Here is a 25239-nt window from a genome sequence, read left to right on the forward strand (position 1 = left end):
TAAATTATAAAAATCAATCGGCACGATGAGTTCGGAATACACACTCCAATATCGTTCCATGAACGTGAATCACCTTCTGGACGACGAAGTGGAGCACGAATTATTTATCCGCGATGTTCAATTTGCTAGTGGTGAATCTAGAGATGTAAAGAAGAGGAAATTACGAAGCGTGATGAGGAAAGATAGGCAAAGAGCAGATTTTATCATAAATTCGATAGAAAACGATAGATGTGAGGAAGAGTTCCGTCTGATAGACGAGAAACTCGCCAAAATTAGATACGCGTTAGAGCATAGGAAAGCAAAGAAAACAGAATTAGCCCAGTTACAAACCAGGCTGGTGCATTTGTTTTTCCGGTTGGTACGAATAAAACAGAACTTTGACACTGAGGGATTGGAAGGAACAGCATTGATGTTGTTGAATGACCATTTCTCTTTGCTGTCCAATGATCCGGACGCAGTAAAAGAAACACAGAAGAGACTATTGAAAGATTTGAGCCAACTGAGCGTCCAAGAACTGGAAAATGAAAGTTGTGATTCCGTTGAAGAAGACGAACCATGTAAAGAGAATAAGGAATTACTGAAGAACACTAGCACTCCACGAGATAGGCAGAATGAAAAACCGAAACCGAATAAGGATCTCTTTCAAAAGTTGATTGATCATATGGACAAAATGATTACAGCCAAGTTTAAAGACTTAGTCGTTTCGACCAAGCGCGAAAAAAAAGGTTTACAGGAGAAAGGAAAAGGAAAGAAAATTAGAACAGAAGTACAGAATAGAAAAGAGAATAACAGAAAACTAGAGAGAAGAATTTCAGAGAAAAACCAACCGAGGATTAGAAAAAGTAAAAGACAGAGCAGTGAGGATGAGTCAGAATCATCTGAAGAGGAATCTGAAAATAGAAGTTTTTCAGCAGATTCGGAGGAAAGCGGAAATGAGAGTCAAGATGAACTTGAAAAAGAAGAGAGAAATAGGAAACGAAACCCAAGACCCGTGTCAGATTGGAAGCTTAGGTACGATGGAAAAGCTGATGGCAAAAGTTTGAATAAATTTGTAACCGAAATAGAATTCCTGGCAGAAGCTGAAAATTTAAGTAAGCATGACCTGTTTAGGGAAGCGATACATTTGTTTACCGGGGATGCCAGAACATGGTTTATTGAAGGCAAAAAGAATAACGAGCTTCGAAACTGGCGAGAATTGATAACGGAGTTGAAACTGGAATTTCAGCCTCCCGATATGGATTTTCGCTATGAAGAGCAAGCGTCTCAAAGGAGGCAAAAGTATAACGAGAAATGTCAAGATTTCTATAACGCTATCAAAACCATTTTTGATCAGATGGCTGTGCCACCATCCGAACAACGGAAATTCGACATTGTGTTCCGAAATTTAAGGTCGGACTACAAGAATGCGCTGTTGGTGAAAGGGGTTCGAACGCTTAGAATGTTGAAGGTTTGGGGACGCAAATTAGATTCGGCAAATTGGTTTTTGTATAAAAAGGAAGGAGAGCAACGAACTAGACATGCAAAAGTACATGAGGTAACGGCAAATATGCCGTATCGCGAGTCGAGAGTGAATCAGAGGAACTGGAATGATGGAGAGCAGAAAAAGCATAACCGTTGGCAAAATGCAAAGTCAGATGAATGGAAAAGGAACCCAACTACAACTTGGAAGCAAAGTGGAAATTCGGGTCAATCAGGAAAAGCCAATGAAAAAAAATTTGCCAAGCCGACAGGACCCACAAGAAGGAAGCAGTAGAGGAACCATGGAGCGAAGGTTAGCCGAGTATAAAATTCCGGGGAAAACAGTTTGTTTTAACTGTCGGGGCAATTATCACCACCATAGCGCGTGCCTGATGGAAAAGCAAATATTTTGCGAAAAATGTGGATTTCACGGGGTCACCACAGCTAAATGCTCATTTTGTTCAAAAAACGAAAGAACGTCGGCGTGAGAGGTCGTCGATTGGTCAACAAAAAGCCTCTAACTAAATTCGTCTCGACCAGAGCAGAAGTCGACGAGTTGATTTTGCGAGTTGAGGGAGATAACCGGCCATTCGTCAAGGTGGATGTAATGGGTGTAGAGGTGATAGGACTGCTAGATTGTGGGACACAAATGACAGTGTTGGGAATCGGTAGCGGTAAGCTCATACGAGACTTAAAATTAAAATTACAGCCCACAAATCTAAAACTTACAACAGCAGGAGGATCAACCTTAGAAGTCAAAGGTTTTATTGACTTGCCCGTAACGTTCAACGGCGTGACCAGAATGATAACCACGATTGTGGCACCAACACTCAGCCGTCGCCTTATTTTGGGGATGAATTTCTGGAAAGTTTTCAATATCGAACCAACTTCAGAAATCGCGATGCTAGGTGAAGCACCGGGAGCAGAAGTTGAGCAGGAAGAGGAAGTTTTAACCGATAGTCAGAGAAAACAGTTGGAGGAAATAAAATTGCAATTTAAAGCTTCTAGAGAGGGAGAAAAATTAGGGGTAACCCCACTCATTTCACACAGAATAGAGTTTGCCGAGGAGTTCCAAAATGCTGGCCCCGTTAGAATGAACCCGTACCCCTGGTCACCGGAAGTTCAGAAAAGTGTGAACAAGGAGCTGGACCAATGGATTGAATCAGGGGTCGTCGAGAGATCCAACAGCGACTGGGCGCTATTGATAGTCCCGGTGATGAAGAAAGGAGATTCTGGCGAGGATAATGACAACCTCAAGGTGCGAATGTGTCTAGACGCAAGAAAGCTAAATTTGCGAACTCGCAGAGACGCGTACCCCCTTCCGCATCAGGATCGTATATTGGGAAGGCTTGGAGCATCCAAATATCTATCCACCATCGACTTGTCAAAAGCCTTTTGGCAGATTCCGCTGGATCCGGAGTCTCGCAAATATACAGCTTTCAGAATCTTTGGAAAGGGACTGTTCCAGTTCACTAGGTTGCCCTTTGGGTTAGTGAACAGTCCGGCGACGTTATCCAGATTAATGGATCAAGTTCTGGGTTATGGCGAGCTTGAGCCAAACGTGTTTGTTTATCTTGACGATATAGTCATTGTAAGCAACACGTTTGAAGAGCACATACAGAGCCTTACAGAAGTGGCTAGGCGATTGAGAGAGGCCAATCTTTCGATAAATTTGGAAAAATCCAAATTTTGTTTGCCGGAGCTACCCTATTTAGGCTTTGTTTTGTCGAAGTCAGGAGTGAGACCGAATCCTGATAGAATTGAGGCCATAGTTAATTTTGAACGTCCCAAATCGGTCAGGTCACTGAGACGATTTCTGGGGATGGTAAATTACTATCGGCGGTTTATCGAGGGATTCAGTGAACTGTCGGCGCCCCTAACGGATTTGCTAAAAGGTAAAGCGAAAGTTGTCAAGTGGGGAGAAGCGGCCGAACAAGCGTTCTCAACCTTAAAGGAAAAATTAATATGCGCCCCGATTTTGGCGTGCACAAATTTTAAAAAACCGTTCACTATTCAGACCGATGCTTGTGATTTGGCCATCGCTGGAATATTGACACAAGAAGACGAAAACCAGAAGGAGCATGTGATTGCCTACTTCTCGCGCAAGCTGTCGACATCACAAAGGGCATGGAAGGCAGCAGAGAAGGAGGGAGTCGCCGCCCTAGAGGCGATAGAGAAGTTTAGACCGTATGTGGAAGGGACTAAATTTACTCTGATTACAGATTCGTCAGCACTCTCATTCATCATGAATTCTAAATGGAAACCCTCATCCAAGCTAAGCCGCTGGAGCATGTTGTTACAACAGCACGACATGGTCATAAAGCATCGCAAGGGTTCCGAAAACGTGGTTCCGGATGCCCTGTCACGTGCTGTAGAAGCGATAGATTTAAGCCAGGATGATTGGTACACTAAAACCTTTCAAAAAGTGCAAGAAAATCCACACGACTTTGCTGACTTCAAAATAGAAAACAACAAAATGTATAAATTCGTTGCATCCCCTACCGATGTAATGGATTACCGATATGAATGGAAGCTTTGCTTACCAGACCAGGTTAGAAATGAAGTTTTGTTTCAGGAGCATGATCAGGCACTGCATCCTGGATACGAAAAATTCATTCACCGCTTGAAATTGCGATACTTTTGGCCAAAAATGGCCCTGCAAGCCAAACGCTATGTGCAGTCTTGCGAGATATGCAAACAGTGTAAGCCGTCAACCTTACCAACTGCCCCAACAATGGGTAATCAAAGGATGAGCAACAAACCTTTCCAGATTCTAGCTTTGGATTTCATTCAAAGTCTTCCTCGTAGCAAAAAGGGGAGTTGCCATTTGATGGTCATGATGGACCTGTTCTCGAAATGGATTCTGCTAGCGCCAATAAGGAAGATTGAGAGTAAAGAAGTCTGTAGGATCGTGGAAAGTCTTTGGTTCAGACGGTTCGGTACCCCAGAAGTTGTGATTACGGATAATGCTACAACTTTTGTGGGAAAGGAATTTAAGGGTTTGCTAAAGTGTTGGAATATACAGCATTGGCTCAATTCCCGCCACCACAGTCAGGCAAATCCAGTGGAACGGGTGAACAGAACAATCAATGCTTGTCTACGTACCTATATGCAGGAGGATCAAAGACTATGGGATACGAGAATTGCTGAGGTAGAAGAAATGTTGAATACAACCATCCATTCATCTACTGGCTACACCCCTTACCGTATACTCTATGGGCACGAGATGGTCACGAAAGGTGACGAACATCTACGCGATAGAGAAGTAAGGGACATCCCAGTCAGCGAACGGGACGAGCTACACGGTGAAGTGAACAAAAAGTTGTTCCAGATCGTGAAGAAAAACTTAGGCAAAAGCCATGAGAAAACCACTAAAGCATACAATTTGAGGCATAAAAAGTTTTGTCCAACTTACCAGATAGGGCAAAAGGTCTACAAGCGTAACTTTAAACAATCCGTTGCTGTCGCAAAGTATAATGCGAAATATGGGCCAGTATATACTCCGTGCATAATCATTGCCCGACGGGGAACGAGCTCATACGAGGTTGCAGACGAGAATGGGAAATCCTTGGGGATATTTTCCGCTGCAGACCTTCGCCCGGGTACAGCAGATAGCTAAAAAAATTAACAACATTGAAAAAAAACTCTATGTTCCTCATTTATGCATATGCAGTTGCACTTTGCGATGTACTTAGTAGGGGAAGTAAACAAATCCGCCATGTTTGATGAACCAGCTCTCTGAGAGTTGCTCCTGTTGGGGGATATCTCGCCGTTAGCGCAGTGTCATTTCTCCAGGGCAGCTCAGAGAGGAGATCGTCTGGATCGGTATTTGTGTTGTAGTTAGAGAGATCAGTGAGAGCTCGCTAAACGAATTAAATCTCTCTCAATTTATTTATGTACATAATTAGGTGACGTCATAGTTAGTAAGAGATAGATTGTAGGTAATATTAAAAAAAGAATTAGAAGAGTAGAAGTTTTAGGTATGGCGCCATACACAATAGAAAATGCGAAAATCGATGCCGTCAGATGCAACTATCAGAGCTTACATACCACTTTACAATGAACAAACTTCAGATAAAGAATCCACCATGATAAAGTTTGTTATCAGAATTATTCCTGTGAAAATCGGTATGGCCATCCGATGGAATGAGGCTGGAAATGAACGGAAATCAACTTAACAAGATCACGATACATAATAAAATTTACTTATCTTGTGATTCACCAGTAGTAAAATCAAAATTAATTAACTTTGTTACAAAAAAATATCGTCCACACATTTGGTAGTTTCTGTTGTCCAATCCCAGTTGAACTGCGGATCGGCGCCGACTGATCATGCTTCATCAGCTCATCCCGAATATACCCAGTATAGCGGAATAAACCTAATGAGCGGATGAACTGCAGAGATCGTTTACACCGTAATTTGGGGATCGTGCTATAATTTGCATACACACAGGATAATATCGCACATGTTTGATTATGGCAGTTTTCTTAGTGAAAACTAGCTTTTAATTATCAGTTGATTTTGAATTGTTGTTCCATGTCCCCAATCGTTTTAGCAAGAATTTTACTGTGCCGTGTCGATTAGAGAATTTTGTTTGTAAAACGGTATTTGTCTTGAAAAATTATTTAATAAGTTACTACTTTGTTTAGGTTAAAATAAATAATAAAACGAACGTTAATTATTTATTTTACCGAGGCGGGAGGATAGTGTAACCGTTGTTACAAATTGTCCTTAGTATTTTAAAAATGTGCTGTATGTTTATTATAACTATTGTGTTTCTAATTTATTTTCATGTAGTTTGATAGTAGGATTAGTAAATAAAAATAATGTTATTAGTTAGGTTAGTGAGATACACAAACACAAAAATTGTTAGGTTAAAATTGGCCAAGCAAAACGCGGAACTGTTATACACACTCAGCAAAATACAACCCTAAGGGGGTGGGCATAATTGAATTCAGGAAAAGGGAAGAAAATGGTGGGTGGTGAAAGAAGGGGAATCAGGAATTGAAAAACCGCCAAATGGTCAGAAGTACCGCGGCGTTCGTGTGAGTAACAAGTGAGTGAAAAGTTGCAAGAAGGAAGCTAAGTAAAGTGAGCAGATTGTTGCACTAAGCAAGGCAAACATATTCAGGACCTTTTTATTGCTATTTTATCGAATCCATATTCGATCGTCGGTTCCTCACTTCGCACGAGTCGGCCTAGGTGGTGAAATCCGCCTACGCCTAAGCGTAAAGGAGTTCGGGCAGCGACGAGCCCGCTTAATCCTCGGGCGACCGGCCCTAACCGTAAAAGAGGACCCTTCTCGGTGAAGCCAATACGGTATCGTCCGTGGCCCATCGATCGAGCCAAGGAAGGAAGACGCCGAAGGACCCGCATTCCCGCCAAACCACGAATCCGCCATCGCGATAAGGCATAGCCAGTGTTCCAGTCAGCGCAGAACAGCAACGAGTTTTCCCCTCCCCCCCGCAACCATCAACGTGGCATCGCAGCAACAGCAACGCAGCCCAGCAGAACCAGAACCCTTCGAGATAGTCGGTACGTACCGTGAGGAGAGAAGTGATCCGCTAGCGCTCACCCCTCACACATACACACACGCACACCCTTTAGATACGCGGTTAATTATTAAAGTAAAAACTCAGAAATCGAATCAAGTTATCAATTAAAGGTAAAAAGAAACCTCCTAGGAAAACAATAGTTGTTGCACACTTTTCCGCGCGAAGCCCCTCCGGTTACCCCGCGGCAAGCCGACCCGGTGATCCAAGATCCACGGTCTCTTGCTCGGTGAGCTTTCTCGGGAGTACTATCTGCCCAAATAGTAATAGTTTGAAGATGACCATTCTAATCGTTCTCGTTCCATTACGTTTTCCCGTCAGAATACCAGTGTCCCAAACATCGTCCTTGGTACAGATTATCTTTCCGTAATGTTTTAACTGTTCTACGATGATATCAGTGTCCCACTGAGGTGGAATATCACGAACCTTCACATTAATGCCTCCATCCTCCATTGTTAGTCTAACGGTATAATCACGATCATCGATTCGAATCACGTGTTTCTTGTCGTGGTCATCAACATAACCTTGCGCGATTTCTAGACTCGGAGCTTCGACATAAATGTAGTTACGCTTTGGGTGTAACGATATCACGTGGTCGTGGGTAATCTGTAGCTTGGTTTCCAGGAAAGACACAAGTTCGGCATCTCTAACTTGACGCGGCACAGGAGAGAAGTCAATGATAAACGTATTTTTTCGGCTAAATTGATTGTACGCCATAGCGATCAAGGTCACTCACGAGTATAAATCGAATTGAAACAAAGCAATGAACAAGGGCTATTGTACTCTCAAATTTTCAGAGCTACAGCACACAACTTGTGATCGCGTTGAGTGTTGAGAGCAGACGCTATTGTTTGTTTCTTATTTTCAATATACGAGAATGCTTCCTTCCGCACACCTATCCTATCCTCAAAATTAGTGTTTTGTCTATAACTTTTTCTGTGATTGTAGAAACAATATTGTACAAAGTTGCGAGAGAGGTTTAGCTGTGATAATAGAATATTTTGAATTGTTTTGAAAATCACAACAAAAAAAGTTGTAGACAAAAAACTAATTTTTAGGCGAAATGTACAGTCCTTCTACGATTATGGGTCAGTCAACGTGTTGCCTGAATATTCAAAACTGAATATAAAATCGGGAAAATTATCAACTACGAATGTTTCACTATCTATTTTTGTGCTCTTATGTATACTTTTGATCGACAATTAGTTTCACTGCAGCAGATGTGTGTAAATCGGTTGAGAAGAAAAATACTACTTACATAGCATAAGACACAAGTATAGGCCACTTTTGGCATTCAAGATCATTTAGTGTATCAAATCGTTAAAATCCGTCACAAATATTATTTTATTGTTCAGGGTGGCCACCCAACCGGGAAAATCGGGAGAACCGGGAAACGACCGGGAATTGTTTGGAACGGGGAATTTTACTGAATATCGCCAAATATACTCACAAGCACAATAGTTGAGCAGGGCCTGTACTCGAAATAAACGCACCAGACAAGTGTTCGCCAAAAATTTATTTTAAGTTGGATTTTCTTGAAACTTTCAGGAAATGAATAAATACATGTGGATTGTGTTTCGGTATAATTACTTAATTTAATGTCCTTTCCATCGCTGGAAGCCCGCACGTTTCCCTTAAGACCCCTCATAACATTTCGCACGACAGTCGAGCCGACCTTTTTGGTTACTTTCATCCATTCTTTTTTCAACTCGAACTCGTTCTCAAACACCTTGGACGATTTCGAACTTTAGCCTTCATTACAACCCAAAATCTTTCCACCGGACGAATCTCTGGCGAATTTGGGGGGTTGGCGGTTTTTGGTACAAAAAATCCTTTTTTTTTCTATACCAATCCAACGTCGATTGCGCGTAATGGCATGATTCCAGGACCGGGCAAAATAATGTCTCGCCTCCGTGGTACCGCAGGAAGGGCAACAGACGCTTCTGAAGGCACTCTGTGCGGTAAATTTCACTGTTGATGGTACCCGTTGTGATGTACGGTTTACTCAGATTATCGCCAGAGCAAGTATTTTATGGCAAATTTGTCCACCTTCTTCTTCCTTATGTCTTCTATAACATCAAACCGTGATGTGGCAACGTAGAACTCCAGCCCCAGTATCTGTTTTGCGTCTGCCTTGATGTAGGTTTCGTTATCCATAACGGTGCCTTCCGGACCTTGAATACGCGAAGCCCAGCTCGTTTCATGGTTTGCTAAACGAACCAGGCGGAACACTTTGCCTTTAGAACCGCGCCGCGATTCGGAAGGAAATAATTAAAAATCTTCCGGGCCATCAAAGGGTCAGCTGTCTTCGATTTTCTTCCACTTCCAGTCCGCCGCTCGGTCGTCTCTGACTCCTTAAACGATTTTACCACCCGAAACACAGTTGTATGGGTGATTCCCAGTTGTCCATCTTATAGTCGCAGTCGGATTTTCCATGACGGCGATTTTCAATTCTTGTTTCAATGGCATCTCAATAACCATTGAACCGATTGTTATGAAATTTTGCACATGTAAATAATACACTCCAAACCAGTTATAACCAGCTCGTCATCAATTTTTTCTCACGGGGTTTCACACGGATAAAAATGGTGTATTTTTTTCGAGTACGGGCCTTATGCATTCTATGAAGTCATTGCTGACTTCCTACCGCCGTAGCGAGAAGCGCATTGATCCTTTTTGGAGAGATTTAATAGCCGGTTCAGGCAAGAATCTTCAAAACTTGACCGTGATTTTTAAAAAGATTTTGATTCTATTACATGGCAATGCCCCGTTGGAGTACCTAGTCGTGAATCTGCAATAGGAAAACCTTGCAGCACAGCGCTTGGTGTACGACGCAGTACAGGATGCCGGTGGAGTGGACGAAATTGATATCACCTAGTTCAGCGGTTCCCAACCTTTCTTTTTCCGCGTACTGCTTGGCGATATTTTACATATCGATTGTACCCCCTGGCTTGGAATTTTCTCGCAGAGTGAGAGAGAGATAGTGGTAGATCATGTTGTGGTAGTCTAGTTCAGGTTTCGAATTGAACTATGGGTTGTTTGATTGCTACATTCATGTTTTAGGAGCAAGATTGAACAGAAAATAAAGTACTATAAAGAAAAATTATTTTGTCCGCCATTACTGATTTTTCTTTCGCATACCCCCTGAAGGCTTTCGAGTACCCCCAGGGGTACGCGTACCCCAGGTTGAGAACCGCTGACCTAGTTGTTGATCCCCATCTCCCAGTTGGTCTCGAGGTACGATGCTGGTCTAACAAGCCAGTCGTCGTAGGTTCGAGTCTCGGCTCGGGAAAGGCTATTAGTGTCAGTAGGATCGTAGCGCTAGCCTCGCAATTGTCCTGTACACTAAACAGCACGCGAAGTCTGTGCATAACTAACAGAAGGTTAAATTCCGAATCGGAATGTAGCACCAAGGCTTTGCTTTTTGATCCTTTACGCTTGCAGTTTACATAACCGATATGTTGAATTGATGAAGACAGAGAAGAAGGAGCAGTTTGATCAAGATGAAGATGCCCGGAAGAAAAAGGCCAGTGCTATCAAGCGACAGAAGCCAAAAAGGCAAAACTTCTCGCGGACTTCCAGAAAGAGACAGCACTGATGGATGAGGAGGTGCGTGCGCTGCTGAAGTAACATGTTTGAAGTGTTTTGAAAATCTATTTGGCCTGATTGAAATTAAGTTTGTTTTGCAAGAATTGTGTAACATAATTCTTTAATATATTGATTCTTATATGGTTGAGGTAAGAACGGTCCCTACAAACTCAAAAGAATACTCGTAGACAAGATCTCCTCTCGAAAAAGATGAATCCGTCATATTTTTCGAATTCTTGCTGATTTTTGATTTCAATAAGGTTAAACACATTTAAAAAGTGACTTTGAGCATATTGGAATGTAAATCGAAAGTCACGTTGTTTTAATCCCTAACTTGTGGAAAACTACAGAACTCAGTAGTACAATTGACCGGGAAAAATATTTGAACGAAGACTTAAATCACATTGCTCATGATAGTGAACCTGAAAATAAGTAATGTAGAAGGTTTCACTTTACCTTACCTTACCAAACAGTCCCAAATCGTGATGTAGCCTTCACTATACGTAAGATTCGTATCCACTCCACTCGATCCATTGCTACATATAGCTCCGCAGTTTGCGTTGGGTCCGCAGGTCGTGTTCCAATTGGTCGACTTACCTTGCTCGCTGCTCCTTGCGCGTTTGTCGCCCTTATTATAGATGGGACACACTTGTACTTGTTCTTCCTCCCAAATTTTTCAAATACTTATCGAAGTGTTGTATTAACCTTTCGATCACCTCACACTCGTCCGTAAGGAGGATATCGTCCATACTCCTGTACATATCGGCTCACGGCACTTAGCTTTTGCGGGAGCTGTACTGTTTCTCTTTGAAATTTCGAGTGTCGTTAGCTTAGTACATCTCTGGGATTGCCACGTGATCTCGGTCCTCTTGCTGGCCCTGGTGGAAAAACGAACTAGTCAATCGATGCTCCCAATAAATCATGAAGTTGGAGAAGTAGTGACCTTCGGTATACTAAATAACTTTTTAGGCAGGGTCGTTTTTCCTCGATTGCACACGATAGAAATCGTGTGCCGCCCAAGGAACGATTATTGTTGCCTAAACATTTACTCGATCACTTTTATTAGGCTACAGTTGAACAACACCCGAAATGAAAAATAGAAAACTTCTGTTCAATATTTGTTTAGTTAAATTGGGATAAATTACCCGACACAGTTGTTTAGGAACGGCGAAAAGCATTTCAAACGACAACAGCAGAATATTTCATTCGACACTTGTTAAACCAGTGTTGAATAGATGCACCGGAAAACATTTATTAGGCTACTGTTCTGTATGTGTACGACCTGTCGAACAAAATATTTTCAACATCTGTTAAACCGTTGCTCGACTGTTAAAATGCCGGCTGAGGACTGTCCCAAACTTTTCGAAAACCTTTACCTTCGAGACATCAAATTAGTCTAAGTTTATGGATGCAAACATTTATTGAGCTGTTGTAACGGGGAGACTGTCATTTCTTTTTTGATACTGATATAGAGAATGTCACAGTAAATGGTTGGTGTCTATTTATGTCGTCTGTACTAGGCATGCTCACATGTTAATTGTTCGCGTAAATTTGTCCTTGAAATTTTTTTTTTCAATTATTGCTGCCTTGCGTACCTAATACCTAATACAAACCTAATACAAAATATTCCAATATTTTATCCATCCAACAACATATTGGTTATTGTTATCCATCATGTGGTTATGCTGTTATCATCGTTTGAAATCTCACGGAACATCTGACAGTTTCATTCCAAATTTTTCACAATGTACCCCAGTACATAGAAAACATATCAGGACTACGTCGCGATTAGAGCGAAAAAAAGATAGGAAAATAAAGCAACGATTCGCCCTTATCGCGAAGTAATCTGGATATAGCGAATTTCTATATTCGACTGGGTCAGTAGAGATTTACCCAGGAATAAAAAATCGACATCGCGATTTACGACGTAAGCCAGATAAACTCTACGAACTTAGCCGAAACGGTGGTTGGCTAAAACTGACAATTTTTCACGGTGCGCTTCGGGTAGTGAATAAAGAAGGGTTTTGACAGCAGTTGTGTTGGCTCCAAGTCAAAACAAGGTGGGCTGGTGAAATGAAGAAATTCTAGAAGATGTTCTACGTCAAAATCCTAGTGAAATAAATACATGGGTGCTTATTACGGGAGTCACTTCACGGTGAAATCAGAGTGAAGTGAACAAAATCCTATTACGGGACTCACGTAAGTGAGAAAAACGTCGCGAAGTGACATCTGCCGTGGAATCTGGGTTATTATGAGTGTCATATCAGTGAAGTGAGAACGGAAAAAGCGACGTTTCGCGTGGAATTATTTCACGACCATTTTGAACGGTGAAATGATTCCACGAAGCTGCCATAAGTCTTAAAGTTGATTGATTTGTGATCTAATGGTAAATATTGGATTTATTCTTCAGTAACGAAGCGAATCAGAGTTTGATCCGTGCCTTAAAGCGGTCAATTTTTCATATTTTTGCCCGATGAAAAAAATGCAAACTAGTTCAGGAAATTTTCGATACCGAAAAAAAAACTTTTTTTTGATGCCGAATGTCTTAGAAATGCAGAACATGTCAAGATCTGGTGTTATCTAAAAAAAACGGGAAAAAACGACTTTCTGGGACTTAGACATTTTTGAGCTGGGGAACAATCTCATTTCACTTGTCCTATTCTCAATTTCACTTCACTGTCAATCTCACTCCACGGAGGTGATTTTTGTCACCTCACTTGAAGTGGAATCGGGAATAGGTCTAAAAAAGTGAAGTGAGCGTGAGAGTGAAATATATTTCACCGTGAAGTGACTCCCGTAATAAGCACCATGAGTTCTTTGATTCAACAAACTGCGAAAACTTTGAAATCTGCGTTATGAAAGACGAGTGGCGAATATAAACTTATATATAAAAAAAAAAAACAAATGAAGAGCCGTAAAAAACGAGTAAGCGGCGAAACCAACGTAAATTTACGCACAATTCTAATAAATTCATTCGCCAGTACTACAACAACCTATGTAAAAATAATCATCAGTCTAAGGATATAAGTAAAGTTTTATTATCTTTTCTAGCGTCATCAGAAATATTAGACCAACTATACGGTACATTCTGTAGGTATTCCCGATCTGAGCGCAGCATTTCAAAACATTACCCAGATCGGGAACACAGCATTTGTATATTGATATATTCATTGTATGTTAGATATAATTTGGATTATGTTGTGAATATTTTCAAACTGCTGTGAATGCGAAAACTCTAGCCGAAAATGTCCAATAGCCACAAACAAGAACTACAAGATTACACCGGAATCTTGAGCCGGTTGAATCGTATCGTTTACTCAGCCTTATCGTCAGCAAATTCTACACGATGTTCACGCTGATCACGATGATCACGGTTCTGATTGCGGTTTCCGCGGTTGCCACGGTTATCCTGACGGCGATTATTGTTCCAGTTTTGATTCTGGTTCTGATTACGATAGTTTTGTCTGTCGCGATTGTAGCCCTGATTGCCACCGCGTTGAAAGAAGTTACCTTGCTTCATCTCAAATATACGCTCATTGGAATCGACCAAATTGGTTACTTTATCAGACAGCTGCATCGACAAAGCTTGCAGACGCGATGGTTCCGAACGATGTAATACTACGGTTTCGGTTGGATCATCCAGCGAAGCCATCAATTCTTCATTAATAATCATTTTACTAATTAGTGAATGAACTTTGCTCTTTGCTAGATCAAACATTTCCGCCAAATAGGGAACGCTAATCGAGGCATAAACGTTGGAATAAGTGAAAAGGTATGTACGCAATGATTCCTCTTTGATAAATTTAGTCAGCATTTCACGTACGCGATCTGCTTCATAGAACAGATCCCAAACCTTAACGTTCATTTTTTTGTTCACGATAAAGTTCGCGCAAGCATTCCAATCGCCATGTCGCATTGCCTTGGCGGCAGCCACGACGTGTTCGCGCATCGACTCAGGTGGGCCTGCAGACAAAACGGATGTCATTTTTTTTAAATAATTTTATATAATTCATTAACTGAACTTACCAACTAACGATTGTCGCTCAGAGGAGCGTAGCTGTTGATAGAATGTTTTACTTATCATACGGCGGCGAGCATCAAATTCATGTGCTGCCATATAGGGAATTTCTAGCAGCATAGCTGAAACCAGATAGACACACTCTAGAAGCTCCAGATTGATGTGCATATGGAAAGGCATTTGACGTTGTTTTTCAACCTTTTCTTGCTCCAGGGAACGCTCGTTTTGTCGCTGTGGAACCAATCCTTGAGCAAGAAGCTCTTTCGGTTTACCAGTCATCATTAGATCCACCAGACACTGGTGGGCGTCTTTAATGTTACCATGCCGGAATGCGCAAAGTCCTAGATTGGCCATTGTTCTGTTATAAAGAATTTGTGTGGGGGGATCTGAATGATGAATTGTCTCTTGAAGATGCGACATAAGCACCAAGTCACGTGCTTGAAACCAGTTGTCGTGCAATGCATGGTGGAAAATATGAGACAAAATAGCTCGAGTACGGAGACGATCAGTTTGATCTTTAGCATAGATGAAGCGACAAAGACGTTCCATTTCATCTACTGATGTCGTTGTGTTTGCCGGTAGTTGGGCTTTTCGTTTTTTCAACACATTTGGATCAAACTTGTAGTATAAATGATCAATTTTACGAAGATAGATTCTACATATTTCCATCTCGTCTCCCAAACGCTCAACGTATCTAACGACCTCCTCAATTACACTGGTCACAGTGACTTCATCTTTCAAACGGTCGACATAATCATTACTGTGCGGATCGCATTCCTTCAGGAGCTTGGTGAATTCATCATCCAAACGTTCCACAGTTGTTAACATACAACCGCGAATTTTGTAAGGAGCCGTTTCGTATTCTTCATTCTCATCAAGAACAGTCTCTGATAGATGAATATCCTCGTTGGCAAGAAGCAGTTTGATAAGAGCTTGTATTTCCTCCAACAACTTAGACCAATGTTCTAGTTTCATCGGTTCCGAGACTTTAGGATTATAATCAAAAATAGCTGAAACAATATTGAAACGAATTTTCGCTGCCACAGCAGCGCCAAGGTTGTTAGCATCAGCTACAGCACGTAACTCTCGGAGAAATTCAATTTGCAATTTACGATCAGTTCTCTTTTTACCACGAGCGGCCATGACCTCATTTAACTTGTTTATCACCAAATTGATGTCGATTTCTGCATCCTTCGCAAACATCTTAGGTTGCTCTGATGTAGCCGATCGATTTCCGTTGACCACTTCCCATCCTTCGTCGTCATCATCAACTCGCTTACTCTTACGGCTATCTTTTGCTTCTCTGACTTTCTTCTTTTCCTTCTTTTTTTCACCATCCTCACCGTCATCTTTATCAGAACGTTTCAAAAAGCGTTCACGAATACTAGTGTATTGAGTGTCCTCATCAGTGGAACTCTCTTCGGATTCTGAATCCGAACCCCAGTCAATCGAATCATCCGAGTCGTCATCATCCTTCTCTATTTTAACCTTTTCCACCGTCTTTTTAAACGAAACTTGTCTAGTAGCTGTAGGGGCTGTAACTTCCTCATCTTCCGATTGATCATCTTTCTTGTCCTCCTCCTCATCATCATCGTCACCAGCATCCGGAGACTCGCGAAACTTTTTCAAGTCGCTCTCAAACTCTTTTATGTATTTTCTGAACTTTTGCCGCAATGTTCCTAAAGATTTGGAATTATTTTTCGATAAGTTCTTTCGTCCTTCCCTGTCATCCCACACTTCATTGATAAAATCTTCAAGCTCAGCTAGGGCACGTATGATGAAACGTGGTGTAATTCCATTTTCAACCTTGGTAATCACTGGTATGGCTTTAGCGTAAGCTCGTGTTAAATCTTCGAAGCTACTTAATAAGCTGGGCATATCTTTAATCTTTTTAAAATTTCGAATACTTTTGATTATACTTGAAAGGTCTTCATAGCGCTTCTCCTTGGTTGAGCGGACAACGCGTTTTACGTCTTCTTCCTCGTCACTAAACTATAGAAAATATATGGTTTTAAAATGCTTCAATCGTCATTTGATGTCAACTTACTGTAAACTGTGGCGCTGCCTGACGCTGTACTGGCTCACTATCAGATGAGCTATCGGAGTCGGACTCCGAGCCCCCAGCAAAGAAACGAGACATGGTTCAAACACTTCTCAGGGCCTGTAAATTTAGGCAAATCGGAATATATGAGTACACAAATTTGGCAAACTGTTCAGGTTATGTTTAATTTTTCGCCCGTTCAGGAAGATTCTCTTTGCATCAAGATTATATGCCACGCATGAGCTGCCGCAAAAAGTACGAAATACGCTGCAACACTACTATATCATACAAAAAAAATATCACACACTCACGCGCACCAAAAAATTGATTTGTAACATTAACTTTTCACTTCATACTTACAATTATTTCGTTATAATTTAAGCAACAAACTGCTTCCGAACTAAAGCAAGCATGAGAAAATCAGATTGACGTCTTTGAGAGGACTTTTCGACTTCTAGTCGGGCGAAATTTGAACTGACACGTTCGGTTCGCCGTTCACTTCAAAAGCTCTCAAATAAAGGTGCGGTAAACACTTACTGCACTTACTTGTCTGTATTCGAAGCAGTGTTAAAGTTGACTAATATTCGTTTGTTTTTGTTTTTTTTTGAGAAGGAAATTTGTAACATCAATCAGAAATGATGGGTGTTGCAAACAGCCTCATTCGCTGACTTTGAAGTGAAGTAAGCTATATCAAACGTAGCGGAATTGAACGATATGGTGAGTAATACAGCTGATGTGGTCTGACAGCTGAGGTTTGCGAAAGTAGTTTAACGTCGCGTTAAAATCAACATTCCGTGTCGTCTGCTACACGTGTCTTTCTAGTATAATCATATTTAATAAAATTGAAAATATCAAGATGAGATATAAAATATTTTTCTCCGCAGATGAGAATGCAGTGTAAAATATGTAAATACCAATTTAAAATTTTTAATAATTCGAAGAAAACTATCACATGAGCAGTGAAAGTTCATTCGTTGCATGTCTTTTTTTCTTTCCTCTATTACGATTTCCCGAATCATACTTACGAATATGTGAAATTTTATGAAAACCATGAAACAATGATCATTAAGAAGGTCATAAATAGAGCACAATTTTTCAAACGAGTTGGGGAAGACTACAAGATTTTGAAGGCTGCTCACACCTACGCGAACTATCCTATGTAATTGTCAGAATGTGCATTCATTAAAATTGCTGAAATCATACAATGCATTGAAGGCATTTTCAGTTCAAAACTTTCAGAACTTGAGAAAAAATCAACCGGACATTATTTTTTTCCTAATGTTTTTGGAGTTTTTCGTCATCACTGTTAACAAAACCTAACTAAACCTGAGATTCAAACCATTTCCGTACCTTGACATTCATCTAAGTTGCACTTTTATGTGCTGTATGCTGAAAAATATTCAAAAAATTTAATTTTGAAAACTTTCTCGCCGCGTTGTTTACCATATGTCTAAAGCCTGTAGTACACTCTTTGTCCAATGGTCAAACATTTGACCTTCTGATAATTATATCAAATTTATTTGACGTCATGGGTGTTGTTTGCACGTGTTTGCCCCATGTAAAAATTGGAGAGTGACAAACAATTATCTTTGACCAAATTTTTATCTGTCAAAAAGTGACAAATATTTGACGCTTGGTCAAAGAGTATATTAGAGCCTTAAGGCTGTATTACACTCTGTAACGTTTCGCTGAATACCCGCTCCCCCTGAGCGTGCTACGTAATATACGATTGTTCCCTGTAAGATGAGTCAAAATCAATCAGTGCGATTCAATGGAATATAGGCGGAGGTAGTTTGAGTCTCAAGTTTAAAGGGCCCTTTTTTGTCAACATTGATGACGTAGAAGTTTAAAAACAATGACCCAATGTTTTCCAAGAATTTTTTACAAGTTATTTGTTTACGGCTGGGAAAACCTTTCTGTGTAAATAAACAATGCGAAATACAGTTTCAAATGGTATTTGCTCGTTTTGGAGATCTACGCTTATTTTTCGCTATTAATATAAAGACGTGTCTTCTTCTTCCTCACCTTTGCATATTAAGCGCGATCAGCACTTACTGCTGGCGCCATCTATTGACAAATAGCGAGAACTGAGTTGCACATCTAGTATAGTTGACAAGTTTTAATCATTCGCTTTTGTTACTCTTTTATTTTTATGCAATACACTTCACTTTATTGCACATTTCATTCAAACGTACAAAAAATTCAAAAATATAACATACATTTGGCAAACTAACTACACTTTTCATGTCAGGTTTTTATCTTTGTGTCCCTTCACATGTTCTCCATGTTAATTTCCGGCCAACAGATCCAATAAATAATACACTTATGATGTAGTTGGGTTCCTTATTTTATTGATTACTAGCAATTAAATGTTCACTTTCTTACATATACTTCAGATGTTTGTGTTTGTAAAAAAAAATAGAAACGTTTCCATGACAACTTGACGATCAGCTCTTGTAAATCCTTGTTAGTTTCAGCACAAGCAGTTATTGCGAGCATGGAATACTGGGGATCGTAGCTTTTCATTTCATAATACGATATCCAAAGTAGTCCGAGGGTTGCAAATGTTGAAAGATGAAGAAATTCTCATTCAAATTTGCGTTTTTGTACCGGGGTTAAGTAGAACATTATGCGGTGCATGTGAACTGACTTTGACATGTTTCAAATAACAAATTATATAGGAAAATGAACAAAATATAAAGTCCTCCAAACTGTCTCAACAACAACAGCTATAATCACCTGCGTACATCGTAGTTATTTTTATATTCCAATGAATAAAACGGCTTGCATTGGTTGATTTTGATTTACAATGTTCAATAGATCAAAAGAAATAAGAAGAGAACTGTTCCAAGGAAACTATACCGAAAATTCCTGTATGCATGTTTTGATGCACGAAAGTTACATTTTTGTCAACTCTTCCTGCTGGTTTGATCAGCAAAAAGGTAAGAGAAATATGATACTTAAAATAGATTCACATATCCATATTCTTATAGTTAAGCTGTGTGTGTATCTATACTATCATTATTTCTTTAGGCATAATCGTCCTTGGCGTCATTTTTCTTTTCCGATGTCTGCCATGTCAGGCGGGATTCGTAGAATTTGATAACGATCTGTGGACACTTAACGTTTGCTTGCTTAGCCGGCACGAGATCCGCATTGGCCGCATCTTTCCACTTCATTAAAAACATTAGCTGGCCATTATGATCGGTAGCACCTAAAAATTTGAGAAATAATTACCTGTCCCTTATTGGCCAATTCGTATGATTTACCGAGAATTTCCTCTGGTTCGAGACCTCGATCAAATCCGATCTTCTTATCTTCTCCAGCTGTAGACTTTCTTTTCGCTGCGGGGGCCTTGGAATCATCAGATACTCCAGATTTACGTCCCGCCTTTCTGCCAGAGCTTTCTTCCTTACCTGTTGGAATGTCAGTGTGAAATGGAAGCGGTTAACTTTTACATTGAAGCGGATACGTACCATCTTTCTCCTTCTTCTTTCTAGCGTCTTCAAAAGCTTGAATCAAGTCTGGGCAGTCCAAGTTTTCTTCTGGTTCCCAAGTGTTTTCATCGGAAGAGTAACCTTTCCATTTCAGATAGTATTCAACCTGTAAGTATTCAAAAATAAAGCCTCACGAAATTTTGTTCCAATGCTACAATCAGTTTACCTTTCCATTTACAACTCTTCGATCCAGAATTTTTTCAACGGAGAATTCGGCACCATCGTCTACTGGTTGTTCGTTTTTGGATGTTCCTTTTTTGCTGCTCATTATCGCTGACAGTTTGGAGCTGTTCAACGTGAATTAAAATGTAAAATGCAAAACAAAAAAAAAGAGATCGTTCAAGTATCAATTTCGCTTAGTTAAATATTGATTTTACGATATATTCTCAAGTTTATCAGACATATATGTACCTACTAAGTATTTGCAATTGTCGAGTAATTCAGGTTTCATAAAAATATCTTTTTTATACAAGTCGCGAACTAATTGCATAGAAACTGGAACATAAACTCATTTTGGTTCAAAGTATTATTATAATGAATATCGAATGTTCCCAGAATTCAATGTGTAAACTTTGTGAAAGTGTATGCCTTCAACTAAACAATTTTGCATTTTTTCGATAAATAATGTAGACTAACATTTGATTGGCGTAAAACCGATATCAGATTATATTGCCGAGTGCTAGAGAAGTTGCCAAGGAAAATTTTTACGACTGTACCTGGACCATCTCAAACTAAAAATCCGTTATTAATCCGTTTTTTTTTCTTCATCTATGTGATTAATCCGTTTGATTCATGATAATAAACAAGGTTAAGCGTTTCTTCACAATTCCCTTTTCAAGACTGTATGTCGTTGTTATTGTATTTTAATTTAATACGTTTTTCGTGTAGGAAGTGCACATGACTCAGGTACACTATACACGATAATAATTAACGTAGACTTCGAAGATAATAGATGACACCATAGTTACAGGAACATATGGTCAGGGGCGACTCGTCCATAGATGCAATCTGTGCATTGCACACGGGGACGCCGGGCAAAAAATATATTTCAGACGCAAATTCATATCAATATTTTATTGGTTTTTAGTTTCACTTTCAAATAGTAGCGATTAGAATGACTTGCGTGATTGCGGACATGATTGCGATTACTTCCTCAAATTGCGATTTTCAAAATTTGTAGTTGAACAGGCAGATTCAAAAGCCACGAATCGCCCCTGCATATGGTAGTTTAGAATCAAAAACTATGAAACAATGGTGGATATAGTATTATTTTTAGAGCTTCCTCTATCGTAATAGTGGTGGATTTCGTTCAATGAGACAAAATTAGCTGAGAAGAAAGCGTGAGGAACTGCTTGTTTTTTAGTTTCATGTTGTTGAGGATTTAAAAAGTATACATGTCAAAAAAGACAATGTTGTTAAAAAATTCATAATTTTTTAATAATTTCAAAATTAATAATATTTGGCAACACCGCTGGAACGTAAGTTTTGAAACTCAACATTCGTGTAACCTAATACCCATAGAACAAATTTGATTGTAATCCTAAAAATCTTTGAATATGGATTGCTATAGAATAAAAGGGAAGGGTCTGCAAAAAACTTCGTTTCGTTTTCAAAATTTGTTTAATTGAAATTCAAACAATTTTCTTAAAACTATCCCTCAAATAATTAATTCTTTAGTTGAAGACTTTTTAGTGCCAGTGTGCAGATGTGTCTAATTTTTCGAGTAAATTCTATTTTCTATCGCTAGAATGCTTGAACTGCATATTCAACACATTAGACATATCTTGTTTAATGTTTGTAAGTTTTTTTATCCATAGATAATGTATTCTAGATGCAAGGTTTGTGCAACTTTTTCTCCGCTTTGGAATGTTAAAAGTCTAGAAAACTAAGTCGCTTGAGTAGTTTTCTGTATCAGGAGTATCGATTTATTAAAATTATTAAACAAACCATTCGCAACAAAGTGGCTCAAGTTAGATTACACTTTTCACTTTTTATTCACTTTCACTATTTAATTCTATCACTTTTCACTTGCAAAGTTTCACTTGAAAAGTGATAGAATTAAATAGTGAAAGTGAATAAAAAGTGAAAAGTGTAGTGAAAATTTTACTATCAAGACGCTCGAACATAAGTGAATAAATTTCAAGTTAGATTTCCTTGAAATTTCATAGATTTTTTTCTAGAAGGGGCTAGTTTTATCTTAGCACCTAGCAATAATTTTCAAGACAGCCCAACGATTTGCATGTCTGACCATTCAATAAAACGTACGATTGCCCCAGCTGGTCTCGAGGTACGATGATGGTCTGAAAAGTCACTTGCCGTAGGTTCGAGAGAGACTTAAGTCAGTAGAGGATTGTAGCTTTTTATCGAAATTGAATAAATTTTTATAAATTTGAAACCTAGATAAGTGTATTTTCTGCTTTTTAGAAAAAAACTAAAATAAAACATAAGCTTAAAAGAAAGTTATGCCCGACAACAGAAATCTTTTAATTTATTGAAAATTGCAGTTAACGTCTTGAGATGCAATGTATATTGCCCATTTTTTCTTGAAAAAGATAAAAAAATTTAAAATATTATTTCAAATATTTGAAATATTATTCCCACGCTGGCAGCACTGATATGACGCAAAACAGCGGCTTATCTACTAACAAAAAGAAATAATCTAAAATATATGCATTTTTACCTTCATCTTAACCATGAATAGATTTGGATAAGGCTGAAACATTAGAAGTATTACCAATGTTTCATCAATCGAAAGTTTTGAATAAAAAAAATCTATTTCCTGCGTTATGCATACAAGGAACACATTGTGGAAGAATATAATTTACGTATAAAGTAATGCGATTACGATTTCTCAACACTTAAAACGAGTCGATTTCAAAATAAAACAATTTCTTCATCACTAAACGCTTGTTTCCCTCCATCAACATTATCCAAAAGCGCCATCGGAGGTTAGAAGCGGAAAAAACAACGAAACGAAAAGTACATTTGACATTCAATCAAAAGCAAGCCGTCGTGACGCAGGAGGAATTTGATTTTTGAGCATTTTTCCTTGTTTTACTTACCTTCAATGGTATTTATCAAAAAATTCGAACGCTGAAATCTCTAATTATTGTAGTAGAAAGAATGCGGAGACTACACTAAACGGATTTTTCACCGAAAAATAATTTTTATTTCCTTTGAAAGGCGAATGATGCTTCTTGCGCGGCGACAGAGATGTAATTTTATTCTTTTACTCTTTCTTCTTCATCTCTCTTTCACTGGCATCTTGAGTGACAAGAGAACTGAACCGCGCGGCGCGGCAATACATTCGGCCGTGTGTACACTGTTCAAGGTTATCCAAAGATCATTTGATTGAGGTATCATATCCCATTTACTTGAATAACACAAATAAAAAATAGTAGATTTAATGTAGGATAGAGGCCGGCGAAATATTCATAGCTATGATAATTGTCACTTCAAATCGGTGAGCACTGTATGGTTTTGCCAAGGGAATCGGTTATGTCGCTTTATGGTTTACTAGTTTGGTGGAGTGGATTCGGGAACCAATTTAAGCAGCCAAAACGGAAACCGGTCCGACTGGTTTCAGTTTTGACAGTTTTTATTGGTTCCAGAGTCCACTTCGCCAGACTAGTAAAATATCACCCCTATGGCGCCAGTTTCCAAAGGCTAACTTCTCAACGCATGTGTAAACGAGATAGCATATCACTGCCACTTCTCATACACTTTTATCTGACAGCGGGCACAAATGAGATTTAGCCCATGACATGAGTTCATTGTCATTCACTGTTTTTCGGTATAGGGATGTCAATAGCTCGTAAAATATATAGTGATAATAGCTAAGTTGTATATCGTCAAGTTCTACATCGATACGTCTACTTCAATGTTTTTACTTTTTTCTTTTTTCTTCCTGTGTTTGCTGTAGATACGAAAACACAGCGTAGTTCTTATTTTCCAACGAAATTTTTTGCACATATATTGAAAACGTTCATAGTGTAGCCACGTACATAAGACATACCCAACACTCAGGAAGAAATCTTACAAAAAAGTTGGTACGAAATGAACTACTCAAATGGTACCATCACATACATAAGAGCAAGCGCACCGGTGGGTTGCCATTTGAGTTGCTATTCTCACAACGCTGGTCGTTGCTATTTAGATAGTAACCGATTTTCACGCCAGCAGTTGCCAATTGTTGAAGACCGTCCCTAGCTGGCGTTTGGTTGTTTGTTTGTGTCGTATTACCCAGAAATTCTGTGGAACTAGTAATAATCAACTAAATTCTCCGTCAATTGTTTCCGAAATAATCTGTGATCTTTTTGCTTCATAAAATGTTCCCTTCATTTCACACAACTTTGTTTTGAGTTTGTTTCTGTTTTCTCAAATTATCGATTACACAATTTTGTTGCAGGTTTCCTCGTTTATGCGTGCGTTTTTATCTTTAGGGGCCATCCACATACCACGTGGACAGATTTTTAACGATTTAGACCCCCCCCAACCGTGGACAAATGCCCATATAAATTATAAAAAAGTTGTAAGGACCGTGCACATCACACAACCCCCCCCCCCCCCCAAGCTCCACGTGGTATGTGGACAGCCCCGGTATATGTTTAAGTAAAATAATTCCGTAAGATCGTGGCACGTCCAACACGTTGCCTCCAAAGGCTATTCTAGTCAAAGCTGGCGAACTGTTATTAGTTGTATTTTGTGCTGTCTCGGTTCTTACAGTTTGCTATTAATATGTATTTGCAAATTTGCAGCCAAAAAAATTTATATACAGAACGCGAAAATTATTCTTTAGTATTTGGTTGATTATAGTGATGAAGGAAATGATTTCGCGGAGCAAATGTTTTTATACGCGAATATGAAAAGGTTTTTAAGATAGATTCGAGGCTGCTCTCAGTCTGGAAAAACGGCCAAATATTGACCGCCATGTCGAGGAAGTTGCCATCCAGCGTTTTAACAATGTTTTTTTTTTTCTGAAACACCGGTCTATATTGACCATTTCCGACGCCGTAAGGACTTGAGATTCCCTCGTAGTCATCTCGAATCTCAAAAAGAAAATGTCTTTGCAAACAAATGCCCAG

At 39.4% G+C, this 25239-nt stretch overlaps 2 protein-coding genes across 2 annotated transcripts; both read right to left on the reverse strand.

The window, feature by feature from the left end:
* Positions 1 to 13615: 13615 nt before the first annotated feature.
* On the reverse strand, positions 13616 to 17170 carry LOC129724009 (eukaryotic translation initiation factor 3 subunit C). The gene is made up of 4 exons (XM_055678588.1): positions 17019 to 17170; positions 16665 to 16778; positions 14626 to 16609; positions 13616 to 14562 (listed from the first exon to the last, which is right to left on the reverse strand). The coding sequence occupies exons 2-4, from the start codon at positions 16755 to 16757 to the stop codon at positions 13913 to 13915; spliced, it is 2727 nt and encodes a 908-aa protein (XP_055534563.1). The 5' UTR covers positions 16758 to 16778; positions 17019 to 17170; the 3' UTR covers positions 13616 to 13912.
* Positions 17171 to 18989: 1819 nt separating this feature from the next.
* LOC129724762 (chromobox protein homolog 1-like) lies at positions 18990 to 23395 on the reverse strand. The gene is made up of 5 exons (XM_055679914.1): positions 23218 to 23395; positions 20322 to 20442; positions 20135 to 20261; positions 19928 to 20074; positions 18990 to 19872 (listed from the first exon to the last, which is right to left on the reverse strand). Exons 2-5 carry the CDS (start codon positions 20421 to 20423, stop codon positions 19688 to 19690), a joined length of 561 nt encoding a protein of 186 aa, XP_055535889.1. The 5' UTR covers positions 20424 to 20442; positions 23218 to 23395; the 3' UTR covers positions 18990 to 19687.
* Positions 23396 to 25239: the final 1844 nt, after the last annotated feature.

Source organism: Wyeomyia smithii, chromosome 2, assembly GCF_029784165.1.
Source record: "Wyeomyia smithii strain HCP4-BCI-WySm-NY-G18 chromosome 2, ASM2978416v1, whole genome shotgun sequence".
Classification (NCBI taxonomy): domain Eukaryota; kingdom Metazoa; phylum Arthropoda; class Insecta; order Diptera; family Culicidae; genus Wyeomyia; species Wyeomyia smithii.

Bases quoted from the DNA above. Each gene is read 5' to 3' on its own strand.
- LOC129724009 (XM_055678588.1), bottom strand. From the start codon at position 16,757: ATGTCTCGTTTCTTTGCTGGGGGCTCGGAGTCCGACTCCGATAGCTCA. The intron at 16,610-16,664 runs GTAAGTTGACAT...TATTTTCTATAG, and splicing joins AGGCAGCGCCACAGTTTACA to TTTAGTGACGAGGAAGAAGA. The intron at 14,563-14,625 runs GTAAGTTCAGTT...TTTTGTCTGCAG, and splicing joins TGAGCGACAATCGTTAGTTG to GCCCACCTGAGTCGATGCGC.
- LOC129724762 (XM_055679914.1), bottom strand. From the start codon at position 20,423: ATGAGCAGCAAAAAAGGAACATCCAAAAACGAACAACCAGTAGACGAT. The intron at 20,262-20,321 runs GTAAACTGATTG...GAATACTTACAG, and splicing joins GAAGAGTTGTAAATGGAAAG to GTTGAATACTATCTGAAATG. The intron at 19,873-19,927 runs GTAAATCATACG...TCAAATTTTTAG, and splicing joins CGAACCAGAGGAAATTCTCG to GTGCTACCGATCATAATGGC.